This window comes from Poecile atricapillus, chromosome 3 (genome assembly GCF_030490865.1).
Source record: "Poecile atricapillus isolate bPoeAtr1 chromosome 3, bPoeAtr1.hap1, whole genome shotgun sequence".
Taxonomy (NCBI): domain Eukaryota; kingdom Metazoa; phylum Chordata; class Aves; order Passeriformes; family Paridae; genus Poecile; species Poecile atricapillus.
This window is the reverse complement of record NC_081251.1, coordinates 59048665-59067478: the sequence shown is the minus strand read 5'-3', so window position 1 is coordinate 59067478 and position 18814 is coordinate 59048665. Positions and strand designations below refer to the sequence as shown.

Genomic DNA, 18814 nt, shown 5'->3' with positions numbered 1-18814 from the left:
ACCTATCTTTATTTTATCTGTTACAATTTTTTTTCCTTTCAGTCTGTTATTGAAAATAGTAAGTTCTTTGAGCAGTATGAAGTTACCTACCAGATCTTGAAAAGAGCAGCTGAAATGTATGCCAAAGCAAATGGCTCAGGTAAATGCCTGTTTCTTTTGTCACTAGCACATAGGCACCTGGTCCAGAGCAGCCTGATGCTCCTGAATCTCCAGATGAGGGTGGTCATATTCAGACTTCCTCCTGGGAAAAGCCTATTGTCTGTACTCACCCTTGGATTTTTTCAGTGTTGTTAATTTGGGATAAAAAATTGTGACAGAAACCAAAGTAGGAGTAGGGAAAATCATATTCTAGTGCCTGGAAATGCTCCCTGGCTTAGCTTAATTTAAAAGAAAAAGACAACTGGGAGTTGGTCCCAGTATTGTAGCAGCAAAATCATCCCTTGCTTTATGGAGGTTCTTCATTACCTTTGAAAACCTGCAAGAGGAGCTCAAATGGTAGTCGTAGTATGGATATACACAAGAAAAAAAATGTGTAGCTGATTCAACAGCTGCCTCCTGTCATTCTTCAATACTGCTGAGTTCAGTGAGAATTTGAGGGCAATATTTGACCTAGATAATTACAGACATGAGATCACTTTAATCTGTAGCACAGTAATGTCTGTAGAGGATTGTTTTAGCTGCTGCTAAGGGGGAGAGAAAATGGATACCTTTGCTTGTTGGGAAATTTAAATTGATTTTGACACACAAATTTTACAAAAGTAAACATTTTTTCAAGGTATTCTTACAAAGAACAAAAGTCACAGGTGTATGCAATGCTATTAATAAAATCCAGTAACAAATTTTCTAAAGAACAAGTACTAGCATATATTAATTCAGCAACAGCAGTTCAAATTAGCTGGAAACTTTTTAAAACAAGTATATTCTGCATATTTTATGAAGTTTCAGCATTTGCTTGGCCTTTTTTCTTCTCTCTGGAATGAGGACACATTTGTTCCTTTCTTGCCATGTGGAAAATGCTAAAAGTTAAATGGCAAAAATTAGCAGCAGTTTGGTTTCAAAGTCAATGGCAGGAAGATCAGAATTTTGTTCCATACTTTTTAATGTAGACGTAATATGTGGTTTTATATTATGCAACTCTCATTTTCTGCTTTTTTAAGTCAAGCCAGTCTCTTGATTTCTTTTATTGCAGATTTGAAATGAACACCACACACAATATGCAGTGTGACTGTTTTAATTTAGCATTCATTTTATGTACTTTCCTAAGTCTTTAATTCACACGTTTAATTTCTCAGTCATGATCTTGTGCTAAAATTGGGCTGTGAACTGAACATTCGTATATAAAAGCCTACTGAAATAGAAGTTGCAGTAAAATATAATTCCCTGATGTGAGTGAATAAGGATGATATATAGTTAATCTTTACTGAAATGGTAATGAAACAAAATAATCAATGTCTTTCCTGTATCTCAGTGGAAGAAGTTGAGAATGTGATGAAATTCATGAGTGATACCACAGCTCAGTGGAGAAACCTCTCAGTAGAGGTGAGAAGTGTAAGAAGCATGCTGGAAGAAGTAATTGCTAATTGGGACAGATACAGCAGCACTGTGGCAAGTCTGCAAGCTTGGCTTGAAGATGCTGAGAAAATGCTGAATCAGCCTGAACATTCCAAAAAGGTATGCACTAGCAACATATGCATATGGCTCTTTTGTAAATTTGGAAACACTGGATATTTTTTTTGCATTTGCTTACGTTTTGCTCTGACTTCGGCGTCCTGTCTTCATTCATCATAGGAGTTCCAGTGTTTGCTTGAATAGCATCTCGAGGCAAATGCATATATACACAATGGAGAAAGCCTCAGCTGTGGCACCATGGCTAGAGGCATATTTGACATGAATATAGGGCAGCAGTATTGCTCACAGATAGGAATGTTGCATGATTCACTCACAGGCAAGTACAGCTCTTAGCACCTAAGTGAGTAATCATGGACTACCTATAAAGACACTTCCACTGATTTTTCTAGATGATAGATTTCAGTACCCATTACCTTCAAAGAGCAGTATTATTAATATGTGTTTTCATATTTGATGGTTGATTAATTAATTGATTTCCCTGGCATTTCAGAAATCTTTTAGACAATTGATTTTGGGGACCTGCAGTAATAAAGATGGTTCTATTTTATTTATTTATTTATTTTTTTTTTTTTGTAATGTTAGAGTACCAAAGCACTAAGATTTAAGTTTGTAAACCTTCAAGAAAAGCCTGGATTGGCTTGAATAGTCCTGCATTTAATAGGTGCTGAATTTGCACCTAATCCAAATGTAGCAGCTATACAGCTCTTAACACTTAGAGTTCTCATAGGTTGTAAGATGGCAAACTGATATCTGGTCAGGAATGACCATTTCATGTTACATGAAAAAACAGTATAATTTTTTTTAAAGTTTATTAGTTCAAACTGTTGTAAATTAGTGGAATGCACTTTTAAAATAAAAATAAGCCAGTGAAAAAAATAGTCTGGCATGATATAGATTCAAACAATTATTATTGGGCAGGAAGGATGACTTATGCTGATCAGGGTGATCTTAGATACTGGTGTATGTTTTATGTAAATAACAGGACAATAATTAAAATTCTTAAATCCATGTATATGAATAAAATCAAAGCATTTAATTTTCTGTTTAGATGTATAACTTTATCTTCAAAGATTTTCAAAGCAGAAATTTGAACATACTCATACAGTATATACTTGCTTTTGATTTCTAACATAAATCCAACAAGTAATTCTTTTCATTCTAATATATGAACTCAAAAATTTCAAGAAATCTTGTTGAAAGCCTTAGACATGAAACTTTATTCTTCCAAAATTTTTTTTATTTTTTTTTTTTTAAAATACATTGGTTCAAACCTGTTAGAGGTTACTGAGTGGTAGCATAATCCACCTGTAGTCTGAGCTACATATTTAAAAAGTTATTTCTACTTTTAATTGAATTTAGCTCTTCACAGGAATAATGTTCACTTAGATAGTTCCAAAGATAGCTCTAATTTAGCAGTTTTAATATTTGATTATTAAAACCAAAATCAATTCTTATAGTGGTTTGTAAAATTAATAGTCTTCCAGCCATTAAGAAAAATCATCTGGAATATCAGGTGAAAGATGATAACTATTGTTTGCAATATGGTGTAAAATATCTTTAAGTATTTCAAAATATTTTTTCTGTAAATCCACAAAGATATCAGTAATATGATACAAAGTTGCTCATTTGAAAACCTCACTTGTATTACTTAAAGCCTCTATATTCTATCCTAGGCAAAGATCACAGTAGATCTTCATCATGCTGTCATGCTTTCTTCTTCTTTCCGTTATCTCTGTATCATTTCCAGACCTGCTTGTACCACTGTTTGGTTTGGAAAAGTAAGCAGCCTGTTGGCTTTCTCATTGGCTTCAGTTTTCAAAAACTTTATTGTGAAGCTGTAGCACTGAAGATCTTGCAAAAAAAAAAAACCACTCTGCACTTAGATTTTTCAATCTGCTCCTTCTACAACTCTTTTGTTTACTTCCAGTACCTCTTAAGCACTTTCCGTAATAATTTCATTCTAATTGCACCCTCCCACACTTTTCTCACACAGCTGTATCCAAAAGGTTTGAGAGCTTCTAGATCTCATGTGGTGACGTCCTTAAAAAGAGCTGCATTGTTTTAATTGAGAATGAGGTGTTCTTCCCATTCCAAATATGTTTCAATTTAACACATCTTAGGTTGGCTTCTGAAATGTAGAGACTCCCCAGGCAGGTCTGCAGAAGTCAATGGTTTGTGGCAATAAGTGTGTGGAAACAAGGATGTGAGTAGTTGATCCATGTGCTTTTTTCTTCTTGACCTCTAGTGATCCTGACCATTGGAAAGCTGACCAGTGCCAGATTCGGTAGACTTAATTTCTTTTGGGTGTGCTCATAAAGGTTAGCCTTTGTACAAAGCAAGGGGGTTGCTCCTCTGCAAGTGGAAAAAGATTCAAATTGTAGATGCAGTTTACTGAGCTGATTGAATTTAAATTTATGCGGTGATACATTAGTACAGAGCACCTGGATACTATTGGTCTCAGCTTTAGGAATTGAAACACTGTGTATTTCTCAATTCTCTTTTCAAGATATCTGACCAGTATGCAACCACATGACTTTCTTTGCAGTTGCATCTGAACTTTTTTTGTACATGGATGAGTTCTGACAAGGATAGTTTCAGAACTGTAGTTTTGAAACTCTGGATGGCTGACAGTGTGGTTGGATAGGAATTCTCATGTACCATTGAGCAAAGGATTGTATGGAACTGTCACTTGGAAGGCGAATCGTTTGGGAATTAGGAGGGTAGATTGATAGTCGTAAACAAAATGGATCACTGCCCCCTCCTAAGTCCTGAGGATCAGGTGGCATGGTTCAGCTTGAATCCTTCTGATTACTCCTTCTCCCCTGAAAGAAGGCTCCCTTATGATCCAGTCTGTTTGGAACAGGCTGTGCCATTCATTGAATTGTGCATTGTTTGGGTGAAGGGTAGCAGGGACAAGCCAAAACGATGTCAGAGATGTGGACAATCATGAGACAGTGACAGTCCTCTTTGGTTTGCTGATATAGATGGAGTTATAGAGCCCAGGGATACCTGTCTTAGGAACAATTTCCCATTGTCTGGAAGAGAGAAAAGGAATCAAAGGAAGTGGGCTTTGTCTTTATCAGTTTATGTGTCTGTACCTGCCTACAAGATGCATATGGTCTATTAGGCTGTCTCAGTGAGGGGGACAGAATAACTGACAGCCATCTCTTTCCCCTCTGTGCTCACCTGCTCTGAGATAGGAGGAAGCAGTGATAAAATAAACCAGTCTTCACAGGACTTTTGAGAGGCCAGAACTTGAAAAGCTGCATGTGGCTCACAGCAGGGGAAGGACATCTCCACAGCCCGTGTATGGCCTGGGCTATCAGCCCACACTATTTAAGGATAACTCAGAAAACACATGAGCCCTAAGAGCATTTTCAGTTATGGAGCTTTCTCTTAAGGAGGAGCTTCATTAGTTTAACTGAAGCCACTCACTAGAGTAAAATGTAAGTGAACTGGCAGTAATTTTTAATTCCACAGGTTATCCTCATAGATGTTAAATTTCTGTTATGGCATATTTGATGTGATGAGCTTCAGAGGATAATTGTTCAGCACTTTTTTTATCAAATCGTGAGTGGGTGATGAACTTTTAGTTTTGTGATTTCAGATAAAGATTAATTTAAAAGGTTTTGGAACTGTGTTTTTATTTTCTTCTTCAGGATTTCTTCCGGCACTTACCTCATTGGATCCAACAGCACACAGCCATGAATGATGCTGGTAATTTTCTAATTGAAACATGTGATGAGACCATTTCCAGAGATCTTAAACAGCAGCTTCTGTTGCTAAATGGAAGATGGAGAGAATTGTTTATGCAAGTTAAGCAGGTAAGTGATTTTGCCCTTGTTCCTTTTAAATATTTACTTTGTCGTTTCCATGCAATCAAGACAGATTGCCATGTTAGCAGGACTATAGGACAACTTTCTAAAGTGCCTAGCTGTTCATTAGTATTGAAATTAGAAATTGCTCCCTGACAGTAATTTATTGTATTGGGGCTCTTCCTTTATTTATCTTTTTGGTTATACAGCTATTTTGGGGCAGGTGAGGGGACATTTTCAACTAGTATAAGTGGTAGTTTTTAATCATAATCACCTGTCTTGATACAGTGAATGTTATTTATTAATGTTTATTAATTATTAATTATAATGTTTATTAATTATTAATGTTATTCCAACTTCTACTGTTCTATGAAGAAAATGACTGGTTTTCAGTACCTATTGCTGCTGTAATAGCTCTTTAAATCTAAACAGTGGAAATGATGAAAATTATTATTTTCACCACTCTTTGATGTAAATGCCTTCCAATTATTGTACCTTAACCATAAGCAGGGACAATAATTAATTTAATTAACTAATTTTTTTCCCATTTTGGTTAGACTTTACTTCTTGCCTGCAAGGAGGTTCTGATAGTAAATGAATAAACCTAGCCTTTACCTCATGTAAGAGATTCAGCTGATACAAAAAACATTGTTGTTTCTATATTTGCTCTTTAAAAATCAAAGAGAAGATGTGATCTTAATTACACAGAACTATTTCAACCTCATAAACATCTTAGAAAATATCTTTTTTCTTGTCAATACGCATCTATCAATATTGTCCCCTGTCAGTGATTTTAAATAGCAGTTGCCTGTTGAAGATACTGAATCTGTTTTCTTTACTGGCATGATTATCTGCTATGCAGTCAAGTTAAAAGGAAAAGCAAAAACGATTGTCTCTCCTTTATTGTAACTTTTCCAGACTGTTGACAAGAATGTTCTCAAGCTTTACTTGCTGGTGCTATTTAGGGTGATTCACTGATGTAAATGTCTCTTCCTCTACTTATGCAGCTTCTTTCATATGCTGGCTATGTGGGTTTTTTCCTCACAGGCTTTTTCACCATTTCTGTCACACAGCTCTTTCTACTTTCTAAGGCATGTATTTCCCCTTCCCCCAGCCAGCATTCATTAATTATATTTCCTTAATCCTTTAGCTTTTCTAGGCTTTTTATGTTCTGTTCTCTTTGCTGAATTTTAGAAATTGTTACTGTAGGTAATGAGAAATTAATTGAACTGTTGGTTCTAGTGTAAAAACAAATGAGTCTGGCATTCCCCAGACCTTAAAAGAGGCTGACCTCCTGTATGCATGCTGTTCATTTTAGCATCATTTCTATTAAAACTAATGCAGATGATGAATATACTTTCCATTATATTGTATTTCACTGAATGTAATTTTTCCAACAAACAGTTGCACTGAAAACATGCTAGTTCTTTTAAATTATTATTTAATTTCTAGGTATCTAATTTGGGTTGGGGTTTTTTTGTTTTGTTTTGTTTGTTTGGGGATTTTTTCCCTTTACTTTCTCTTTTTTAGTATGCTCGAGCCGATGAACTGGACAAAATGAGGAAGGAGTATGTGGATGGTGTGGCCCATTTGACAGCTTTTATTGATGGAAGCAATAAGAAATTTTCAACCCCTGTAGAAGTGTCCTTTCATGATGTCAAAATATTCGTGCAAGATTTAGAAGTAAGTGTCTTCCTTTAATTTCTTTCTTTCTCCTTCAAAAGAAAGAAACTTGCAACTATTTAATTATGATAGCATAAAATGATTTTAGTATTAGATATTTCAGCTACAGCTAAAATATATATATAATTGTGTTCTATTAGTGATATTTTTGAGCAAATTTCCAAAACACTGTCTCAGTAGGTATTTATTTCTTTGTAGTTTCAAATCGCTTTCAGGTGAGTTGACTGATAATCTCTGGCTCAGTTTTCATGCATTTGAAATATGATGTAGTGTGCACTGAAATCAGTGATGAAAATAATTTACAATTAGAATCGTATAATTTATCAGTCTTTTATCTCCCATGAATGCATAAATACTGCTGTTGAAATATTTTTTGAAACATTTGTTTCAGAATATTAAGCATAAGTTGCCTGCAATGGAAGCTCAGTACAAAGCGGTTACAAGAACGGGACAACTTGTTACAAAAGAAGTTTCCCAAGAGGAAGCAAATGAAATGCTGGGAACTTTGACACGGCTCAAAGAGCAACTGGGCAAGGTTGCAGAATACTTCTTTTACTGCATATTGTAGACTGTTGAACTAATAAATAGTAGGGTCCTGTACATAAATTCGCACTTATATGCATTTGAACAAGTACAAGGCTATAACGATAGATTGATTCAAAGTGGAGAAGGTGTTACTTCTCTTAAATGCTAAGACTACCATCCTTAAATTTAATACTCTTTTCATTATGAAGTAATACAAGATCAGGACTGCTCTGTCTTTAAAAAGAATAGGTAACAACTATATAAACCTACAGTCAGAAAAGGTTGCTATTTATTGAATTTTACGACTGTTTCAGTAATTGTTTTTCTTGACCAAAAGGTTAAGGAGTGTTCCAGTGCCCTGCTATGTGAATGCCAACGTCTGCTGTCTCCACTGGAAGAACTTGAGAAACAAATCACACATTTTTATGAATCTCTTGAAAAAGTAAATGAAATAATTTCTATCCTTGATCCTGAAACACAACCGACAACTGTTCTTAAACAAAAAGCCCAAGTAAGTTTCAAAAACATCTTACAAAGGTCTGTTGCCTCTGAGTATTTACAGTTATCTTTCTAGGAATTTGGATTGCAACTCTGTAAACTGAGCAGATATTTCTTCATATTCAGGCAACAGATGTAGCCTTATCCTAAAGTCAGCTAGGCATAAATACAAAAAGGTTGAAATTTGTTTTCCTATCTAGTGTCCTTGGTTTAAAAAAATCATGTTCAGAAACTTCTCTACGTTTCCTTGGAGAATTATGGAAGTTTCTTAGAGGCTTGGAAAAGTGCTTTCTTTGAAATGAATTGTAGTGTAACATTAACTTTTCTTCATGGCTAATAAGCATTAACATCTCTGAAGGGATTCAGAGCTAGTCAGAAGTCTCTTGGAAAGTTAAATGAAAATAGGATTTTTAAAACCTTTTTTTCAGCCTGTACTATTTCATGCATGTTTTCTTTTGCTTTTATTTTTTGAAGTATATTTTTCATAATTAAATGTGATTTATAATGAAATCTGTATTCCAAAAGCTGACAGAAAGGATTCATTTGCTGAAAGGCAAGGAAGGTTGAGATCTGCTACTGAGAGCTGTCATTCCTATGTCACTGTTGCTTACCTACATTTATACAATAAATATAGAAATATCATAAAAGTTTATCACAGAACAATATATTGGCCTACATTCTCTACAGCTACCCAGAGGGCTTGGGTACATGTCTTTATACTGTTTTATGATAGCTAGAGATCTATTTGGGTACAATACTTCACATCCAAGGAGAAAGTTGTATCATCTGTGGTATTCCATATCATATTTTGTGTAGTCTGTTTGCCATGGTGCTTTGACCTCATCCCTTTGCGGTCCTTACTGTCAAAAAGCATCTTCCTGTTATTTTGCCAAATCTTTTTCCTCTTTGTTCCTGGCCAGGGTGGATATATGTTTTTTTTCTTTCAGGATTTAGTAGCTTATCAAGAAAACTGCAAGAAAGATGTGTCCCTAATTGAAAGAAACAGTCAGAGTATCATTCAGTGTGTGGCTTCCACTGAGGTCTTACAGCATTTCCATCAGTCAACTTTTCAGAAGAAAGTTACACAAGTTCAGATTACTTTTCAGGTAAAAATATCATGCCTTGGTGCATGTTTCTGAAAATTTCTTCATATTCAGCTGATCTGTCCTACTGTACCTACATTTCAACGCTCTGTAGCTGCTCTCCTGGCTAACTCTCCTCTCTGATGTCAAGTTATTAATGGAAATTTGTCTTTATCAGGTAATAGGGGTCAGGGGATTTACAATCATGTTCTCCATTCACTTATTCAGAGGTGAGCCTGCCACAGAGGAACCCAGGATTTAAGAAAACTTTGACATGCCTCAGGGTTCTTTGGATGGAGGAACCTGAAATCCTACTGTTAGAGCTGCATGTTTATTGTTTCTCCTGACTTTATTATCTTGGCTAATCATTTGTTTCTATATCCTCACACATCCCCTTTTACACAAAGCATGGATAATGGAAACTTTTGCACATGCTATTGCTGGGTTTTGTATTTCCTCAGAAAATGCAGACTGTGCATTTCTATTTCACAGACTATGAATATAGAAAGCTGCAAATATGTTGCATTTGATAATGCAAATGCATGTGGCCTTTGAACTATATTCCCCCTTACCTGTTGCTATCAGTTATTACTGCAGTTTTCAGGGCTGTTCAGCCCCAGCCTTGCCCCACTCTAACGTGAAGTTAGCCATTACACCTGGTGTGATTTTTTTGGGGCTGTCTGGTGCAGAGCCAGAGATTAACTGAATGATCTTTGTGTCCATTCATATTCAGTGATTTTGTGGCTGTCTTAGAGTCAGATTTCCACGTAATGGGTTCTATTACATTTATTTTCAGGCAATTTTTTGTTCAGTATAAATCTATCCAGGCAGAATTTTAAACTGCAGAAAATCACCTATCAGTAAATAGCTCTCTCTGAGAGGTGAATTTCAAAATTTATATTATATTTTGTGGAGTATACCAAAAGATAAGTTGTAGTTGATTTATAATGTGGAAATAATTGTTTTAGTTCAGCTTGTTGTAGGAAAAAGCAGATGCACTTGGTAAATTTACCATGTTCAACATTATCGTCATTATCTATTACATTATCAACATTATCTGTTCATCATCTGTTTCTATTAAGCTGGACTGTGGTTTATCTCTTTTTTTGTTAGAAAATAGACCTATAAAATAGGGTATAATCATACAAAGTGTGGAATACCTGGAGTTAAAATACTGGAAACTGCCTTCATATGAAGTTTTCCATGTAAAGTTTTCCCTATACAATCCTATTACTATGCAGTTATTTTTGTCAGAAAACTTTAAAAAGATTTAGCAAGATGTTTAAGTTGAGAACCTCAGGTTTGATTAGCTGGCTGGGTAAACTCACTAAAATTCCTTATGCTGAGCTTTGTGATCAGTGAGGATGGTGAAGTGGATATACAGTAAGCAGTGATTGAAGTGCAGTTGAGGTGCTGAACTGTTAATTTCTCCTGTTAATTTCTAAATTTTTACTTGCTCATGAAATTGGAACCGCTGCATATTGCAGTGCATGGGGATGGGCTAGGGTTGCAAAATGAGGGTTTCAGCAACTAAACCACAAAATTTGCTGTCTTCTAAGTAGCTTTGTGCCTGGTTTTTTATCTGACATACTGGTGTGATAATCATACAAACCTCTTCCAGGTCAGAAGAACTGTAGCATGGAACTGGCTGGATCTATCCTCACTTTGAGTCATGTTAGGGGAGGTAGTTTAATGCAAGGAAAAGTGAAATGCCAACCTTCTGAGTACCAGGTGCTTTACATTTGAGAGCAGGCTTTAGGAAAGAAACTCACTAATCAAATGACAGAAGCATTCTGAAAATACCAGAGACATCTCGTCTACTAATTTTTATTTGAATGATGACATTAACACAAGGCTCAGTATGAAAAATTGGGAAGATGGGATCAGGAGAGGGAGAAGCATGGTGAAAAGCATATATTTAAAAGAGTGACACAAATGAAATGCATGTTTTGTAAGGTCATGGTAAAAGAGAGCAAATAAAAGTGTGAAAGTGCCAGCTCATTTTCTTTGCTTGTGACTCAGAATATGGTCAGGAAAGCTGGTGAGTGGAGAAAAAACATAGAAGCAAATAGCCGTTTGATGAAGAAATTTGAGGAGTCTAGAGCAGAACTGGAGAAAGTAATACAGATTGCCAATTGTTGCTTAAAAGAAAAAGGAAATCCTGAAGAACTTCTCAGGAAACATAGCGTGAGTAAATTCTCTGACCTTCCTCATGGAAATCTTTGAGTGCATGACATAAAGGCCTGCTTAATTCTGAAACTGATGTGGATTTCTTTCATGTGTAGAAGTTAAACAGATCAGATCAAATTAATGTTAATATTGAAAAACAAAAAGGAAAACAATCAGCTCACTTATTGATTTGAGATTGGATGTAAATAACCAGAAGGTGAAAAAACCCAGGGTGGGGTTTTCAGTAGAACCACTGACAATCTCACACATTCACTGCTCTTTTTCTTAGATTAATATCTGTTTCTGTGTCATAACCATAATTTATGCATGTAGCTTTGAAATGTATTCTTGTTAAAATACCATCTCAGTGTACTGGCTGAGAATAAATTTTCTGGACTTTAAGTGTCTAGAAGTAGTTATTTCCTTTATTCAAACATCAATTCTTCAATGGAACACAAGTAATACTGAAACTTAGAATGTGTATTAAGGAACTTCATGTTGGCATAATAATATCCAGCTTCATCTTCTCACCTTCTCCATTTCTGCCTCCACTTCAGGAATTTTTTAACCAGTTGGATCAGAGAGTTCTAAATGCCTTTCTGAAAGCATGTGATGAGCTTACTGATATCCTTCCAGAACAAGAGCAACACAGCTTGCAGGAAGCTGTGAGGAAACTCCATAGGCAGTGGAAGGTTAGTGAATGACATCTCTGGGTATTGTCAATTTTAGTTTTGGAAAGTATGACCTATATATTGAAAAAAAAATAAAAATAAATTAAAACAAAATAATTTGTATTATTTGGCTTCTCATAGAATTGGAAAAAGTATTTTACAATATTAGATACCTCTACACCTACAAATAGCCACTTGAAAAAAACCCTGTTAAGTAAATTCAAGAAATGTAATTATAAAACCTTATTTCTCCCCTGCTACATAAAGCCATAATAATACCTGTGTGAAGAGGTGTTTACATTTCTTCTTTATGCTGATGTTGGATAATTACAGTTACTTTCCAGACCAAACAAACAAATTTGTAAGACGTCAGGCCATCAGCCTAAATTGTGTCTTCTGCCAAAGACTAACAACTGAACTAACTTTGCTCACCAGCTATGGAATTTTTTGCCTGCTGCAGCATGTTGCTGGTCAAAGTTGGAGTGATGGATAAGGGGTCTCACTAGCAGGCAGGCAGAAAACTCTGGAAGTAGTTGTGAATACTATTTTACACGGGAAATACTTGCTATGTCTTGCCAAGAATGAAGATGGCTCTGTGATGTGCCTTATACACACACATTTTGGTGACAACTTATGAACTTCTGAGAAATCTAAGACATTGGTAACAAAGTGAACATGGACAAACCCGTATTTGTTCATGGATATGTATGCTTTATTTTCTATATTATCAGGTTTTATACTATTTATTTGTAGAAAGTTTACACTGAAGTAATGGGAGTAGTGTTTTATCTCTGTATTTCTTTATTGCCCCTGTGTAGGATCTTCAAACAGAAGCCCCATATCATTTGATCCACTTGAAAATTGAAGTACAGAAAAGCAAGTTCCTGGTGACAGTGGAGGAGTGCAAAGCTGAACTAGCTCGACAGAACAAGGTGTTAACAAGAGAAGGCAATGAAAGAATGATCAAGGAACACATGGTATGAGTTCCATGCCTCCATGTGGGCATTTACAGGAACACATTTCAATGTCAGTAATAAGAAGTAGTTCTGGGTAACTCTTCAGGCACCAAACTCTTTGTATCCAGCTTATGTCAGATCAATTCTTGAGGTCATTAACAACAACAACAACAACAAAATTCTTTTAGTTTAGTGGTTTATGAAAAATTTATGTATATGCTTTATGCTTTCTTCCAGTCTGTATTTCTATTGAATTTTCTGCTTTGTCTCCCATCAGTTGTTCTTTGGTGATAAGGGATCTTACCACCTGTGTGAGAAAAGGCTACAACGAATGGAAGAACTGTGCCAAAAGCTGCCAGTTTCTGATCCAGTGAGGGGTACACTGGAAAGCAGCCAGCGAATCCTGAAGGATCTGAAATCCCAGATAGACAGCACATACATGAAGCTAACAGAGCACTCAGACACCTGGAAGGGCTATAAGAGCAGGTGCCACCTCAATTCCTACCTGGGTCTTGCAGAGCCTTATGCATAGTCACTCTACGTGTCATCATAGATCAGTATCATAGAAACAATGATACTGTGATTCTAGCTTCAAGTGGAAAACACTACTTTGTGTAGTAATTCCACAAATTATCATGGGGCTTCAAGTGGACTTCATACCTTTTTGCCTACACTTAAGAGATTGCTGTTTTGTGGTGGCAATTTTAGTCTAACCGCTTTTTTTTCTTTTTTTTTTTAATCCTGTGATGTCTTATTTCAGATTTTCTGAATTGGAAAACTGGATTTCATCAACAGAAAGAGAGCTAAAGAAGATAAAGGAAAATGCTAATGATACTGCCAAATACAAGCAGTGTAAAGCATCTGTGGGGGTGAGCCCTTGGCTTATATTCTAACAAAGCTGTGGTCATTGCTACTGGGATTCTGGATAAAATTCTGCTCCAAAGTAGTGCAACTGTTTTACTAGAGAGACCACAGCTCTGTTGATCCCTGGTATTCTTAAAAACATTACCTGGAGAAAGTTACACCTTACAGCAAAATGTGGCAGAATGAACTACTAGTTGAAAAGATGTGTGGGAAAAAAAAGCAATTAAAATAGGAAAAAAAATACCCAAACATTATATTGAATAAAATTATATCTTTGGGAAAATCAGAAACTCAGATTTAAATTGCAGCTAAGAAATATGGTCAATATATGGAAAATATATATGTGGTACCTGCCATCTATCTATCTATAAGTAAAAATGTTTGTGAGGGAAAAGTGCTCCACTACCAACTAAAGAACAGTCTAATTAGTAATGAAGTAAAGTCTGTGGCAGAAGTGCAAAATTCTAGCCATTGACTCAAACAGAATCTGATAGCATATGCAAATAGAAAAATACTACATTTCTAGTGTTTCAAGCTAAAGAAAAGTAGTATGTTTACACTACTGATTTTTGAACTGATGCCATGAATATCAGGTATTGATGTACTTATTTTGTTTATTTGAAGAAAATATGTTTTGATTTTTTTTTTCCTGTAGGAAATTAGGAAGCACATTCACAAGCATGGAGAAAATCACAGCTGGCTGAAATCTAGACTTGCTGTTTTGACTGCACTGTGTCCTGATTTGGAGGCCAAAGAGACAGAGGATGAGCTTTGTAAACTTTCCAGTGACTTCAAGAGACTTCTGGATTTGCTGGCTGAGGTACAGTATGAGGGACACAAGAGCTCTCCACTTACAGTGTGACATGAAATGACATCAGTCATGGCTTCACAAGCACAAGTTCCCTGCTGTGTTTTTTTAATTAAACTGCAAGCCTTCAGCAAGGAAAAATTAATCTGTACTCCATGGTAGCAAAGCACTGAGAGTAGCAGGCAAAAAAGAAATGACATTATCATAGTCGGTCTTTTCCCTTTGCAGAACTGGAATGTATCACAGTAAATGTTTCTGCAATCAAAATGTCCATTTTTTTTTAGTTTTTTTTAAATGAGTTTGTAGTGAACATTGTAAAAACCATATTGTACATCAGCTAGTAGATATAGAATTTCATTTTAATCATGATTTATTTATCTTTTATGCTGAAATAAACCACTCTGAGGTTCTTTCTAGTCACTGAGGGTATGTATCACATCCTGAACTTGCAGGAAAAGGCTGCAGTTCTCTGAGGCATAAATGAAAATGAGGTAATGTAACTGCAGAAATTATGGGAAATTTCTATCTCATAACAAGCTAAACCTCTCAGAAACACTGACCCCTGGAGTTCTGTGGGCTCTCAGGGAACTTACTGCTTCACAGTTTATACAGTTAAAAGAAAAATCAGGTGAGACATACAGCCTCTTGCACTTAAAAGGTGAAATAGACCCACTTAAAAGAAAAAAAAAATGGTTCAGGAGAGAGAAAGAGTTCAGACTTCAAATTTCCTTTCTAATGTCAGTTCTTGTGGAGGCCTTCTAGGGGGTTTCAAATGTATAAAATTTCTATGTATTTACTGAAAGTTCTCTAAACATCTGTGGCATGAAAACTGTTTGGAAAGTTGGGCAAGAAATGTAATTTCCACCTGACTGTAAAAGGCTTAAGGTACTGCCTTTTTATGTTGTTTTGGGGTGATTGTTGGAGATAAATCACTTGGTTTGGGTTTCCTTTAAAAGTCAGAACTAAAGGTAAGTTAAAGAGTAACTTAATGAGGGTAATATAAGAAAGTAAGAGGTCAAATCTATACTTGGTTTGAATCTTAAAGCATAATATAAATGGCACTCTATATTATAGTTAAACAACTATTAATTCTTAGAAGTCTTAATACTATTTATAAAACTTGTTAATCAGATGGATGAAACTTTTTAGACAAGGACTGATAGTGGGTATTGGCAGAATTCAACTATAGCTTTGGAGACTAAAAATTAAATGTTTGTATAACAGGAAAGTAAATGGCTTGAGTTCAAATGACTCTCCAAAGTAAAAAGGAAAGGAACAGGAGAAAGAAAAAGAAAAGGAAAATAATCTAAAATAGTTTATGATTAAAACCTCAAAACGCAGAAACTATATGAGGAACAAAGCCTGAGAGTCAGCTACATGTATTTAGCTGAAACACACAAATAGAGAACTTTCTGATATATTTAATGGATATACCTCTTTATAAAATTCTGCAAGCTGAGACTGGATACTGCACCACATGCACACTGCAGTCCATAAACCAGAGTAATTCAGCACTCTAATGTATTTGTGATTCACCAAAACACTGCTCAAGACAGTCCAAACGGCAGCAAAATTTTTTTGTGTGTTGAGTAGTGCAGGTGTTTTGGAATCTGGGTCAGCCTGCAAGGATGAGGAGAGTGTGAGTTTTCTAAGTGATCCCCAGTGAGTAGCTGTCACAGATGGCTATTTGTCATATGATAGTGTAACAGGGGGTATGTTTGAACAAGGCAAAGGTTTCCCCTGTCACATTTTAAGTCTAAAGACGCTTTTTCAATGTGAAATTAAAGCTGTCAAAAGTGCCGGAGATAAAAATGCTTTAAATACAAAAATTTTACTGTATTTTTGAAAGCATATTCCAAATATATATGTACCCTTAAAATATACATGTGTCTTTAACATGAAATACTTAATGTTATCTGTGATGTTAGATTGAAAATACCTTAGGTGCTGTTGGAGACTGTGTCCAGTACAAAGAAGAAGTTAAAAGTGCAATTGAAGAGTTAATCAGCAACTCTAAAGAAGTTCAAGCAGAGGCTGAAAAGATCCTGGATACAGAAAGTTTATTACAAGCTCAGCAATTACTGCTTCATCATCAGGTAGGGCTCATGTCCATATCCATTTTTTTTTTTTTAAGACTAATTTATATAATTACAAAATTTTGTTATGTCCATTAATATAAGTTTTTATATTTAAACTCGAAAGAGTTAAAAAGGAAACAGTCCTGTACGACCTAGAATTTATTTCTTTAAATGAAAAATGTTTTCAGAATATTTTAAACACTAATTGTTAACTTTTATTTCATATGAGTTTTTGGGACACAAAACACTGAAAACCAAGATTCATTCATTTTAAATTTTGCGTGTGTGCTCTGCAAATATGTAGATTCTCCCTTTTTACCTTTTTATAGCTTGAATTTCAGATGCAGTCATGGTAAATTAGGCACAATTCTGGCTTTGGAAGTTTCTCTATTTTAGCAGTTTGATATGGCTCCAACCCTAAATAATGGAGGGAAGGTGTAGCTCTAGTCTTATCTCCTGCTCTGGTAGCTATTTTTGTGACAGATGGGCCTCCATTCTGTAGAACAGGAGATTTTTTAATGCACTGATAATGGGATCAAAACATCTACAGGCTACTGTAATAATCAATGGTATGGCGTGCATACAGCAAGAATCATGGCTTTTAAGGCCAAATATGGGAAAATAACTTTCCGAGCTGCTCAAAGCTAATGAGAATAGGAAAAAATTGCTGCTAATGTTTGGGCATTACTGAAGTTTTTTATGTTAACATCTATTTCTGTGGAGTCAGACAGCTTAGTTCTGACCAATCACTACTATGTCTTACCTGTGTCTTATCTAAACTCTTTGGGGTTAATAAGCACTATTGTATGTGTTAACGTTTCTATTCATTCTTTAAACACTCTGCATTCTTTATCCATTTTAGGAGAGGTAGTAGAAATAGTTAACTTCTCCTTGAGCTCTTTTTCATGGTATGGAGTCTACCAAAGCAGAAACAGATTTTGACACAGACCTGAAGGTACCCAGAATAGAATTGAGCTAGCTGTGAGTTTACCTAGCAAGGCTGGCTGGGTCAGGCATGTTAAAGAGGAGAGAGGATGTATTCTGAGTTTCTGATATGCTACAAATCAAAAGCACTGCCAGGACAGAGTTACACAACTTAGCCCACCCTCCTTCTCTCTAATAAGGCTGATATATTGCTTTATTCACTCTGAGGGTCCAAACTGTGCCTCAGGAGTGTGCAGACCAGACCTGGATTCAGTCATGAGGAACACATGCACCTGTGACTCCTGCTGTGGCTGCTCAACTGCTGCAGCTTCTGCTTTCTGAAGTATGCTTGGGATTAATGGCCACATTTTCACTCTTTCTCGCATGCATATGCCACAAAAGGCAGCATTTGCCATTTTGGAAGCTAGGGTGTGTACTTGATGAGTATGAGACTCTCGAGAATCCTTGCTTCAGTTTACCTCTTTGTCTGTTACTCTCATTGCATACCCCTGCAAAAACAGAAAGGGGCTGCATTGTGCCAGTTTCCCAAAGGGGATAAAAAGTCTAATCAATCCTGTTGGGTGGATCCTTGTAGCAAAGGACAAGGCGACTCCGTGCAAAAAGGCAAGATGTGCAAAAGCAGATTTCCCAAGCCAAGCGGTTGCAGATTGAAGGTGGACTGCCCAGCACAGTACGAGAGGATTTGCAAAAGTTAGAGGGAACATTGGAGAACATGCAGCAGACTATGGAGAAACGGGAGGAGCAACTGCAGGTGGGTGCTTTGCTCATGGAAATAAGACCTCATGCTTACTTTTTCCTTATTCTCTTTTTTTAAAGTTAGTAACCCCCCAAATTTTTTTAATATCAAAAAACTGAACTCATTTTCTCACCTCTGACTCTTCGTCCTTGGGGTTTTCATGATCAGTACCTCTGTGAAAACTTCTTGAAGCTGTATACCTCTTAAATAATAAAGAAATAGTATTCTATCTTGAAGTCCAAGCCATTCAGTCATAATAGTTAACAGTTTTAAATAATTTATCTGTGAACTTATTTTTAGATGTCTCTTTTCAGGTTACTAAAGGTGACATTGCTCTTTAGTTGAGTGTCCTTAG

At 35.9% G+C, this 18814-nt stretch overlaps 1 protein-coding gene across 1 annotated transcript in view; it reads left to right on the top strand.

Moving 5' to 3' along the window:
* The window catches only part of SYNE1 (spectrin repeat containing nuclear envelope protein 1), a 296656-nt gene that overhangs the window by 85250 nt on the left and 192592 nt on the right, over positions 1-18814 (top strand). The window contains 15 exon segments of the mRNA XM_058833865.1: positions 43-139; positions 1469-1671; positions 5289-5453; positions 6975-7127; positions 7519-7662; positions 7990-8163; positions 9098-9256; positions 11255-11419; positions 11959-12093; positions 12891-13049; positions 13306-13514; positions 13789-13897; positions 14548-14712; positions 16629-16796; positions 18298-18474. Of these exon segments, the coding sequence (XP_058689848.1) occupies positions 43-139; positions 1469-1671; positions 5289-5453; positions 6975-7127; positions 7519-7662; positions 7990-8163; positions 9098-9256; positions 11255-11419; positions 11959-12093; positions 12891-13049; positions 13306-13514; positions 13789-13897; positions 14548-14712; positions 16629-16796; positions 18298-18474 (2382 nt within the window).